This window comes from Diceros bicornis, chromosome 31 (genome assembly GCF_020826845.1).
Source record: "Diceros bicornis minor isolate mBicDic1 chromosome 31, mDicBic1.mat.cur, whole genome shotgun sequence".
Lineage (NCBI taxonomy): Eukaryota > Metazoa > Chordata > Mammalia > Perissodactyla > Rhinocerotidae > Diceros > Diceros bicornis.
This window is the reverse complement of record NC_080770.1, coordinates 10,313,625-10,323,794: the sequence shown is the minus strand read 5'-3', so window position 1 is coordinate 10,323,794 and position 10,170 is coordinate 10,313,625. Positions and strand designations below refer to the sequence as shown.

The 10,170-nt window shown below is 52.0% G+C and overlaps 2 protein-coding genes and 1 non-coding gene across 4 annotated transcripts; all 3 read right to left on the bottom strand.

Annotated features, from left to right (window-relative positions):
• Positions 1-20: 20 nt before the first annotated feature.
• Positions 21-704, bottom strand: TEX54 (testis expressed 54). The gene is made up of 2 exons (XM_058526655.1): positions 536-704; positions 21-420 (listed from the first exon to the last, which is right to left on the bottom strand). Exons 1-2 carry the CDS (start codon positions 606-608, stop codon positions 221-223), a joined length of 273 nt encoding a protein of 90 aa, XP_058382638.1. The 5' UTR covers positions 609-704; the 3' UTR covers positions 21-220.
• Positions 705-762: 58 nt separating this feature from the next.
• Positions 763-6,257, bottom strand: WDR74 (WD repeat domain 74). 2 transcript variants are annotated; one of them, XM_058526637.1, is made up of 11 exons: positions 6,153-6,257; positions 5,965-6,071; positions 5,756-5,877; positions 3,579-3,654; positions 3,303-3,449; positions 3,064-3,165; positions 2,091-2,191; positions 1,948-2,003; positions 1,453-1,598; positions 1,312-1,368; positions 763-988 (listed from the first exon to the last, which is right to left on the bottom strand). In XM_058526637.1, exons 1-11 carry the CDS (start codon positions 6,214-6,216, stop codon positions 809-811), a joined length of 1,158 nt encoding a protein of 385 aa, XP_058382620.1. In that variant the 5' UTR covers positions 6,217-6,257; the 3' UTR covers positions 763-808. The 2 variants fall into 2 exon arrangements, with proteins under 2 accessions (XP_058382620.1, XP_058382621.1); XM_058526638.1 differs by lacking the exons at positions 5,756-5,877; positions 5,965-6,071; positions 6,153-6,257 and adding an exon at positions 5,646-5,744.
• Positions 6,258-8,238: 1,981 nt separating this feature from the next.
• On the bottom strand, positions 8,239-8,429 carry LOC131395883 (U2 spliceosomal RNA). The gene has a single exon (XR_009216387.1). It is a non-coding gene; the product is annotated as a U2 spliceosomal RNA (small nuclear RNA).
• Positions 8,430-10,170: the final 1,741 nt, after the last annotated feature.

The window sequence follows — 10,170 nt, the reverse complement described above, 5'->3', positions numbered from 1 at the left end:
CCCATTGGCTAGCCCCCCCGTGACCCCGCCCCCAAGGAACCAGAGCCGGGGGCCCGGGGGCTGGGCCAGCCTCCGGGGAGGAGCCTTAAAGAGCCCGCAGCCCCAGCGGTGCACGCGACCAGTGCGCCCCGAGTCGGTAGCGGGGCACTAGGGCTCTGGCAGGTACACGTTAGAAACTTTATTCTCTGGAAGCTGGGGCGGACTGAGAGCAAGGCTGGGGTCACCCCTTCTCCGGCTCCTCCTGGATCTCCTGGACCGCACACCCATGCTTTTGATTCTGGGTTATCCTCTTGTTTGACGGCATAGAGCCCCGACGGCTGAACATGGATAGCCGCCGCCACACCACAGTGATCAGAAGGCTTTCGTTAGACTTGCGATTCCGGTGGTGGTCCGGCGAGTGCACATCGACCCTTTCGCTGCCTGCGGGTATGACGAGGCCGCTAAGTTCTGCTCTACCCGCCCCCCGTCGAACCTCCTGGGCAGTCCTGTTGGCACAGCCCCCTTTCCCACTTTCTGGGCCCTTCCCTCATCCAACCTTCCTCCAATTCCACAGATTCCTTGGCCTGCTCATCGGAGGTGTACGAGTCCTTGTCTTGGCAACAGCCCATGGCCCCGCACGGCCCCTCCAGCGGCCCCACACTACGTGCCACCCACGCCAGCCTTCGTGACTCCCGCCCGGCTTTGTGACGTCAGATATCCCGCAGCCGCAGGTCTGGGAGCGGCCACCCCTCCTTCCTTCCTCCCGTCACAAAAGGCTCAGGGTCATAGTGGTGTTGAGCTTTTTATTTACAAAGTGAGCACAGGCCCTTCAGGGGCTAGTGGACCCACGCCGCTTCTTCTTTCTCCGTCTGGTTTGGAGTGCCCTTTGGGTCTGCTCCAAATCAGGGAGCTTCCGCTTGGCAGCTGCCTCCAAGGAGGCCCAAAGTTCATCTGTCTCTGTGTCTTCTGGGGGCACCTTGTTGGGTTCTTGAGGCTCTTGGGGCTCATCCTGGTGAGTGGGAGAAAAGCTTAGGAGTCAGGGGCACAGTAAGAGACTCACAGGGAAGGAGGCTCTAGCTGGGAAATCATCTCTCCAGGTACCACCCCTTTTATTTCCTGCTCCCGGAAACCATTCCCATCCATGCTCCTTTGTCACCCTTGGCAGTAACCCTGTCAGGACTATAACTATTAACACCCCTCAGAGAAATTAAGTAACTCAGCAGGTAGATGGACAGTTCCAGGTCTGTGTTCCAGCTGCTTCCTTTTTCTCTCCACAAGGAAATTCTCACATCTATGCCCTTGGGCCCCACATTCTCAGACCGAACTGCTTACCTCCCAGTTATCCCTGCCTGACAGGAGGAGGCAGTTCAGTTGAGACTTGAGATAAACCTGCAAAAGATGTGGGGCCTTAAGGAGCCAAGCATGCTGAAATAGAAACATGAAAGGAGGGAACAGGAAGCAGCAGGCTCTCACCTTATGCTCCAGGCCCCGTGGGTTCCGGATCCTGTGTACTCTCAACACTCTGTCCAAGCCACAGGAGGCAAGTAGGGGCTTTGAGGGGTGGCACTGCAACCCTCGGACACTGCCCGCCAGCCCCTTCAGACAGCCCACTAGGCGCCCTGGAGAAGAGGGGAGATATCACCGCTAGCTGACCAGCCAACAACCATTTATTGAGTGTTTACTGTTCAATCACTTTATGTTTCAATATTTAATCCTCAACATAATGCTGAGATAGGAGTTACCATTAGTATCTCCATTTATATCTCATTTTATGGGTGAAGGAACTACTAAGGCACAGGGAGATGAAGTAATTTGTCCAAGGTCATACATCTTTTGGTGAAGCCAAGATTTGAACCCAGGCAATCTGCACCTGAATGAGACCTCAACCGCTCCACTGCACCCCCTCAGAGGGAATCCTTTCCTTCCTCCCACCCTTTCCCCTCCCCCAAGGCTCCCTAGTCCACTCACCTTGCCGAAGGTCAATTTCTGCCAGCTGTCCATGAGTGTTCCCCACGATCACCGAACTGAGGAGGAGAGCAGAGGCAGGTGGGGTCAGCAGGAGCTTCCTGGAGTCCTTCCTGAGCCCCACTCTTCACCCTCTAAACACTCACTTGCCCCCAGGAGTGAGGGTCATGGCTGTCAGTGGGTACTCTCCATAGGTGGCTTCCAGGACTGGTCGGCGCTGGGGGGAAGCTGGATCATAGACACGGACCTGGAGGAAGACTGAGGCATCACAAGAGTACCCTCACCCCACATAGCCTACTCTGGCTTCTCCACATCTTCGCCCCCTCCTTCAGACACTGCTTTCTTGTTATGACCCACTTAGAGAAACTTTCTCATTTGAAATGTACCCCTCTTCTCAGAGTGCTGTGGTTGGGGGAGAGCTGCTTAGGGGCATGAATGGACAGGGCTGAGGGGAGAGGTTCCCTAGGTTGGGAGGTGGCAGCATTCCCATCATCTGCATGTGTGAGCATTCCATTCCCCCCATACTCCCATCTTGCGATGAAAATGCAAGTCAGGCCTATTTTCAGAGGGTGCTGAATTTCAAGGAGAGAAGTTAAGCCTCAACAGGGCAAAAAAGTGACCCTGTCCTGCCTGGGTCTTAGGACTTCAAATGAGACCAACTGTAAAGATCCCCAGTTGGGCCCTTCCTGTGAAGTTGAGAAGCTGAGACCAGAGAGGAGAGCATCAGGCCTGGGTCCCAAAGCAAATCAGAAGCTACATCAGGACAAAAACGGTTCTCTTGACATCCATTCCAATGTCCTCTCATGACACCTGCACTGTGTGCTTCTACTGTGAAGAGAACACTCCCTTCTTCTCTCCCCTCTTCCAGGTGGGAGGAAAGGGAACAGTCATAGTTCAGGAAACTCCATCTTAGAATGCAGTATACGAGAAGGTCACTGGCTCAGCCACAGGGCTGGAATGGACAGGGGAGTGCTCCCTCCTCTGAGAGGTCAGGGATGGAAGAAGGATGGTGAGAAGGGTGGCTGTGCCAAACGACGGGGGCTGAACCTGCACAGGGAGGCTATTTCTCTAGGAGGCTGCATAAGCCCAGGAGGAGATAGGGATGGGATAGTGCCTCACCTGGTGGTACCCTGTGCAGGTGACAAGCTTCTGTGACGCAGGGAGGAACTGTATGTCCTGGTCCCAGATGGGAACCCGCAGGTCGAGCCAGTCATTCCGTACCTGGGGTAGATGGGGGCAGAGTTGTGGGGTGCTCAGTGTGCCCCTTCCTTCAGCCCTCCATTACCATGCCCTAAAGCCCACTTGGTTTCTGACTCATAGTCAGTGGCCTCAGCCCACTCCCTAACCCCATCACTCACGTTCTTGGCCCTGAACACAGGCTCCTCAGACCCCTGTAGGTCCCACACCTTCAAAGCATTCTCCTTCCCACCTGTGGCAACCACGTGGGGGTGTGCTGGGTCTTGGCGCATCCTACACACCCCAGGGCCCACTCTCAGTTCCAGGAGCTGAAAAGAATGGAAGATGAGAGTCAGTTCCAGAGTCCTTAATCCTCCTCCCCCAAAGCCCTCATTTGGCTCCGACCCTGGTCCCCCCTGCCTTCCCCAACCATCAGGATCAGGGCAGGGGAGCCTCACTGGGTCAGAGGATGCCTCTTTGTCATTGTCATGCCAGACTCGAAGAATACCAGAATCCACACATGTGATGACGGTGCTGCAGGCAGAGAGGATAGAATTAGGTAAAAAAAAAAAAAAAAAATTTTTAAGTGTTCTCTTGGCTCCAGTCGACCCACCCCCAAATTCATATTAACTAGACTCCCTCCTACTGGCCTTGTTCCTAAGGAAGACTCTAGGTGACATGGTCTGGACAGGGCTTGACAGCTCCCACGTTCTCTGTCTGTTATCTCATGTAACTTCCTCAACAGGGTGATGGTTTACCAGTTTTATAAGTGAGGAAACTGAAGCTCTGAGAAATTAAAAAATTTGCCCACTCAGCTATAAATGCCAGAACCAGGGCTGGAAATCAAGTATGTGATATTGAAGAGCAGAGTGCCTTTGCTATTTCACAGCTACATCTGGTGGCCCTGGCCCTGCTGGTCTTTTTTTTTTCTTTTTTTGTGAGGAAGATTAGCCCTGAGCTAACATCTGATGCTAATCCTCCTCTTTTTTGCTGAGGAAGACTGGCCCTGGCCTAACATCCGTGCCCATCTTCCTCTACTTTATATGGGATGCCGCCACAGCATGGCTTGACAAGCGGTGCGTCGGTGCACACCTGGGATCCCAACCTGCGAACCCCAGGCCGCCAAAGCGGAGTGTGCGAACTTAACTGCTGCGCCACTGGGCCGGCCTGCTGCCAGTCTTTCTGAATCTTGAGTTGGTCATGACAGGTCAGGATCAGTAGCTCTGAAAGGACTGAAATGGGACTGGTCTGGATTTAGGCTCTGGCCCAAGTTAAATACCAGCTTCTTCTCTCGAGTTCCCTATTCTGGGTTCCAGATACTAAATGTCAATCTCTCCCTCAAAGTACCTCTCCCTTGAGCCCAAGCAAGTCTCTCCCCGGGATGGGTATGCCTGAGCCTATGCTCCTTCTCACATCTGCCGACCCTCCCCACCTTGGTTCAGCCTTGGTATTGCTTGCCTGGGCTGTGGCAAGTCACCCACTGCTCTCTCTCAATCCATCCTCCACAATCCTACAGGCTCACACCTCTGACCACAGCACTTCCCACTCAAAATCCAATAACGACCCACCACCTATAAAACAAAAGTGCAAATCTCTCAGCCTGCCACTTGAAGCCCTTTACATTTAATCCCAACCTACCTCGCCCATCCTGTATTAAAATGCTGCCTCGGCTTCAACCCCCAAATGCTGCTTATCTTCCCTGAAGTGTATCCTGTAGCCTGACACCAATCCTTGGCCTCTGCCCTTTCTAGAATGCCCTAACTCCCTCCTCCACCTGTCAAAATTCTGCCCAACCTTCGCTGCCCAGTTCAAACATCTCACCTCCACAGAGCCTTTTATTTTTTTATTTTTTATTTTTTTGTGAGGAAGATCAGCCCTGAGCTAACATCCATGCTAATCCTCCTCTTTTTGCTCTGACCGGCTCTGAGCTAACATCTATTGCCAATCCTCCTCTTTTTTTTTGCCCCAAAGCCCCAGTAGATAGCTGTATGTCATAGTTGCACATCCTGCTAGTTGCTGTATGTGGGACGCCACCTCAGCATGGCCAGACAAGCGGTGAGTCCGTGCGCGCCAGGATCCGAACCCAGGCCGCCACCACTAGCAGAGCGCACGCACTTAACCGCCCCACAGAGCCTTTTAGACCTGACCTGTCACAATTAACACCACCAAACCTACGCAGCCCATTCACAGTCTTCTCTCTCCATCTTAGGAAGAAAGCTAGGCCAGTAACCTAACCTCTTGCACTTTCCTATCCTTTACTTTGGGAGCTTCATCACCTTGGTGGTGGTTAAATCTCCATTTAAAAACAAATTCTAAACTATTAAATGACTTGCTCAGAGTCACCCAAAAGGTTATGGAGCCAGGAGAAAAACGCTGGAAGATGCAAACTCTATGAAGGCAGGTACTGTGGTTGTCTAGTTTATCTGCAGCCCTTGCATTTCGCCCAAGGCCTTAACTCGGTAGGTGTTCAATAAACGTTTGTTATAGGAATAAACGAAGGCAGACAGGACACAGGTTCCTGTTACCTAGCCCAGGTCCGTGTCACGTAAGGGCTGATGGCCATTATTCGGCCGTCCTGTGGGAGCCTTAACGTTCTCCCTACGACCGGAGCGTTCAGCGAGGGGCTCAGTTTTACCCGTCGACTTGGGCGAGGCCTCGGAACGTGCCCTCCCCTCCGGGACAGTGCCTCTGGCCCTGGAATACGCCCTCCTCGGTGCTGAAGTGCCTCACTGTCCTGTCGGCGCAGCCCACCAGGATCTGCGGGCAGAAGAGAGTAGGATGGCGAGGAGAGCGAGGCTGCCGCGCCCCGACCCCCCAGCTCCGGCCCGGCCAGCGGCCACTCACCTGAGTCTCGCCGCCGGCGCCCCAGCACAGGGCGCTCACCGCCTCCTCGCGCCGCGGCTGTCCCGTCGCCGTGAAGTTCGCCGCCTGTTTGCGCTGAAGGTTCACCCCTGCGGGACGCGGGCGTCAGTCGCGTCGGGGCCGCGAGCGAGCGACCCCCGCACTTCCCGACGCCCGGCCCCGCCACCCACCTTTCAGGATCCCAGTCTCGGTGCCGACCCACACATGGTTCCAGCGCGCCCCAGCAGCCGCCATAACAGAGCCTGGGAGCGGACGGCGCGCACTTCCGGCGCAGCGTCTGCGTCACCAGCGCGCGCCGAGACCCATCCGGACGAACGCCGTGTCTGGGCGTTTAAAGAGGCGGACGAGTAGAGATCCCCTGCCTGCTGCGGCTGGTTTTGCTTTACGAAAACGAGCTCTGGAGATACTTGCAGATTTACAGTGGAGATCTGAAGAGTAACTTGACCATTTTATACTTGGAGGGAAACGCCTCCCAACTGGACCGCGATGCCAGGTCGAGCCAGCCCTAGTCCTGTCCGTCCTCCAAAGCATCATGTAAAATGTTTGCTGTACAAGACAAGAGCCCACTTCAGACACGATTCAAATCACTCATGAGGCGCATGGCTTCAACCTCGAGTCTAAAAGACACAAATGAAGAAAGACGGGGAAAATGAAACCGACGGCTTTCAAACAGATCATTTTTGGAAAGTGAAGGTGGGGCGTCGTTTTTGTTTCCTCACATCGGAAGTTTGGTGATGGTAAAAATTAGGTCAAACTGAGAGTGAAAATCTGCAAAGGTAACAGAAACCATATTTCTCCCAAGCAGAAGCTGCAACTTTAAAATGTTATAACAGCCCCCTTCTTGAGTGACTACTGTTTTCTTACTAAGAAGTCGTGTTCTCTGGAACCGGAGACTATCAGAAACTTTGCTGTTTGAAATTATATCAGTAAGAATGAAGCATCCCACTCTTGCCTGGCGGATCTAAGTCCTCCACAAAGCAGCAGCTTTGGTTTCTAACTCAACTGCAGAGCTGCCGGTAAGAGTTCTGAGCACAACATTCCACATTTATCTTAATCTTGTATTACCAAGGAAACGGCACCCTAGGTCCCCTTCACAGTCCGGAGCTGATGCTGACCTCTCTGCACACAGCCCTACTTTGTGTTGAGCCTATCAAAAAGCTATTTACCGGCCCGGCCCCGTGGCCGGCCCGGCCCCGTGGCTTAGCGGTTAAGTGCGCGCGCTCCGCTATTGGCGGCCTGGGATTACTGGCGGCCTGGGGTTCGGATCCCGGGCGCGCACCGAGGCACCGCTTGTCAGGCCATGCTGAGGGGGCGCCCACATACAGCAACTAGGAGGATGTGCAAGTATGACATACAACTATCTACTGGGGCTTTGGGGAAAAAAAGGAGGAGGATTGGCAATAGATGTTAGCTCAGGGCGGGTCTTCCTCAGCAAAAAGAGGAGGATTAGCATGGATGTTAGCTCAGGGCTGATCTTCCTCACACACACACACAAAAATTAAACCTAAACTCCATCTTTCCGTAAAATCCTATAATTGTATCTTCCTTTATTTTGTGAGACGTCCAACCATTCCTCTGTTGGAAAGTCTCCCTCATTGTAAAGTTGGGGACACACCTGGGGTTTAAGGCTGAGGGGGCCAAACCAGTGGCCTCCCATTTACCATAGGGGAAAACCGAGAGCTCAAGAAAGACAAAAGGACCAAGCACTCTCTTCCTTACGCCAAATAAGGACTCTGAAGAGGAGTGCACCGTCCGTGAAAGTATAGTAGTACTACCAGTCGATGCACACAGCGTTGAAGACGAAGTTGTTGTTCCCGTTTCCATTTCCAAAGTTTTCTTACTAAACTGTCCTGCGGTGAAGAATGCATCACACGAAAACAAAAGCAAACACGAGTTTTTAACAGCTAACAGTCAAAATCGCTGCTGTTCTCAGCTGCGTATTTTCCTACATTCCAACCACACAAACTACACTCCTGCGTATCCTCTATATTCCAACCACACAAACTACACTCCTGTGTATCCTCGTCCCACACAACAGTTAAACATTTAGATTACTAACGACAAACCCCACGAACGCAGACTGTGACATAGCCTGTTAAAAAAAAAAACCTATCAAACGGAAAAGCAGGTATCTAAACAAGAAGAAGAAAGTGAAAACATCAGCTTCTGTTGGAAAGCAGGTTATATCTTTTGAACGAATCTCATGAACGTAAAAAGAACTGAAGTCTTATTTTTAACCATAGTTCATTCCCCCGAAGGGGGTGCACCGTTCCTGGAAGTACTGCAATACCAGGTCGATGCGTGGAGTGGACGGAGCAAGCTCCTATTCCATCTCCTAATTCCAAAAATCCATTTAATATATTGTCCTCGGATAGAGGACGTATCAGATATTAAACTGATAAGAACAGATACTACACTTGATCTTAGCCAAAAGGCCGAGAAGCGATACCTACCCTTTCCCTCTCCCAGCCTGCCTTACCCTTACTATAGCTTTACGTTTGTGGTGACTTTTAGGGCGAATGATTAGACTAGTTTTCAATATGTAGTCTTTCCTAAACTCATTCCCTCACTATTCTCCTTTCATAATAATAGCTATATTTTGGGAGAGAGACCTTAAATAGAGTTCTTTACTGCTTCGCCTGTCTGCTCACATTCGGTATGTTTTGCATAAACCCGCCCCTCCGCTTTTCTACGTGCTTGGCATTGGTCCACACGCAAGCTGTGGTTTCAACGCCCGCGTGGGCTCTTTTTCTCCCAGACTGTGGCGTTAGGCTTGCAGCCTGAAGACTTTTGGGCGCTCCCTGGGGGCGGCTGGGCGGTGGTCTCCGACAATCGATTGCAGGTGCGGCGGGTGGCGGCGCCCCATCCGGGACATTTATTTGCAGAGGCCGCGGTTGCGAGCACAGGCTTTGGGGTCCTAAGGACTGAGTTGGGATCCCCCCTCGCCACTTCCTGACTTGACGACATGAGGCATGTTGCCTAGGCTCCTGCCCCTCCGCTGTCAAATGAGGGAATAATGACACGCGCTTATGGGGTGGTTGTGAAAACTGAGGACACATAGTCTGTGCGCCCGGCCCAGAGCTGACAGTGAAGGTTGGCCTTTATGACTGCCTACCCCTCGCATCCTGGGGCTCCCTGCTCCCTTCTGCGCCTCCCCCTTGTCTTGTAACATCCACCCCGACCCCGCTTACATCTTGCCGTTTGTACCATCTATCACCCACCGTCGGCCCTTCACAAAGGGGAAAAGATGCGCTGAGAAAGACGTTTCGGAGGTTCCTGATTCCTAAATCCAGGATCCAGCGCGGGGAGAGAGCGGGTGAGACCCGTGTAGGTAAAATTTAAATGAAGCATTTCTTTTATAGGCTCAAAGCAAAGCCCGGCTGGATGAAAGGGATTAATATCAGGCCCTGGCTGAGAAGGGATTTGAGGTCCTAGTTCCTTGGAAACTATGTTAATATAAATGTGGAACGTTCTGTTAGGAACCTCGTTAACTGAAGCTCTACTCTCAGGCTGGAAATAGAGGCAGTGTCTCTGTGTCAAAGCGACCACATTGGCATGGCTGAGGTCGTTTAGGCAAGAGTGGGACGTTCCGTTCTCACGGATATGATTTCAACTAGCAGAGTTTTGATACTCTATGATTTTAGAGCACAAAGTTCTCAGCACCGTGCCCCTGACATTAATAAACAGAAGTGATTTCTACAGGTTTCTGTAAGTAAAACCAGAGGCTCCAGCAAGGGGCTGAATCAAGGGTGTATGGTCGGCAAAATAATGCCCCCACAAACACGCCCACGTTCTGATTCTTAGAGCCTCTGAAAGTGTTACCTTAAGTGGCAAAAGGTACTTTGCAGTGATGATTAAATTAAGGATTTTGAGAAGGAGAGATTATCCTGGATTATCTGGTGGGCCCGGTATAATCACAAAGGTCCTTATAAGGGATAGAGGGAGACAGGAGACTCAGTGTCAGAGTGTTGCAGCATGAGAAAGATTTGATGAGCCATTGCTGGCTTTGAAGAAAGAAGAGGGTCATCAGCCAAGGGATGTGGGCTCTCTAGAAGCTGGAAAAGGCAAGGAAACAGATTCTTTCTTAGAGCCTCTAGAAGGGAATGCAGCTCTACTGACACAGCTTGACTTTAGCCCTGGTGAAACCCATTTTGGACTTTTGACCTCTGGAACTGTAAGATAATAAAT

What these genes read in the sequence shown, in the direction of transcription:
- TEX54 (XM_058526655.1), bottom strand. Translation starts at nt 608, where the DNA reads ATGGGCTGTTGCCAAGACAAGGACTCGTACACCTCCGATGAGCAGGCC. An exon ending in ATCTGTGGAATTGGAGGAAG is followed by an intron (nt 421 to 535) that starts GTTGGATGAGGG and finishes TCATACCCGCAG; the next exon opens with GCAGCGAAAGGGTCGATGTG.
- WDR74 (XM_058526637.1), bottom strand. Translation starts at nt 6,216, where the DNA reads ATGGCGGCTGCTGGGGCGCGCTGGAACCATGTGTGGGTCGGCACCGAG. An exon ending in GGCCTCGCCCAAGTCGACGG is followed by an intron (nt 3,655 to 5,755) that starts GTAAAACTGAGC and finishes CTCTGCCTGCAG; the next exon opens with CACCGTCATCACATGTGTGG. An exon ending in AGAAATTGACCTTCGGCAAG is followed by an intron (nt 1,599 to 1,947) that starts GTGAGTGGACTA and finishes CCTCTTCTCCAG; the next exon opens with GGCGCCTAGTGGGCTGTCTG.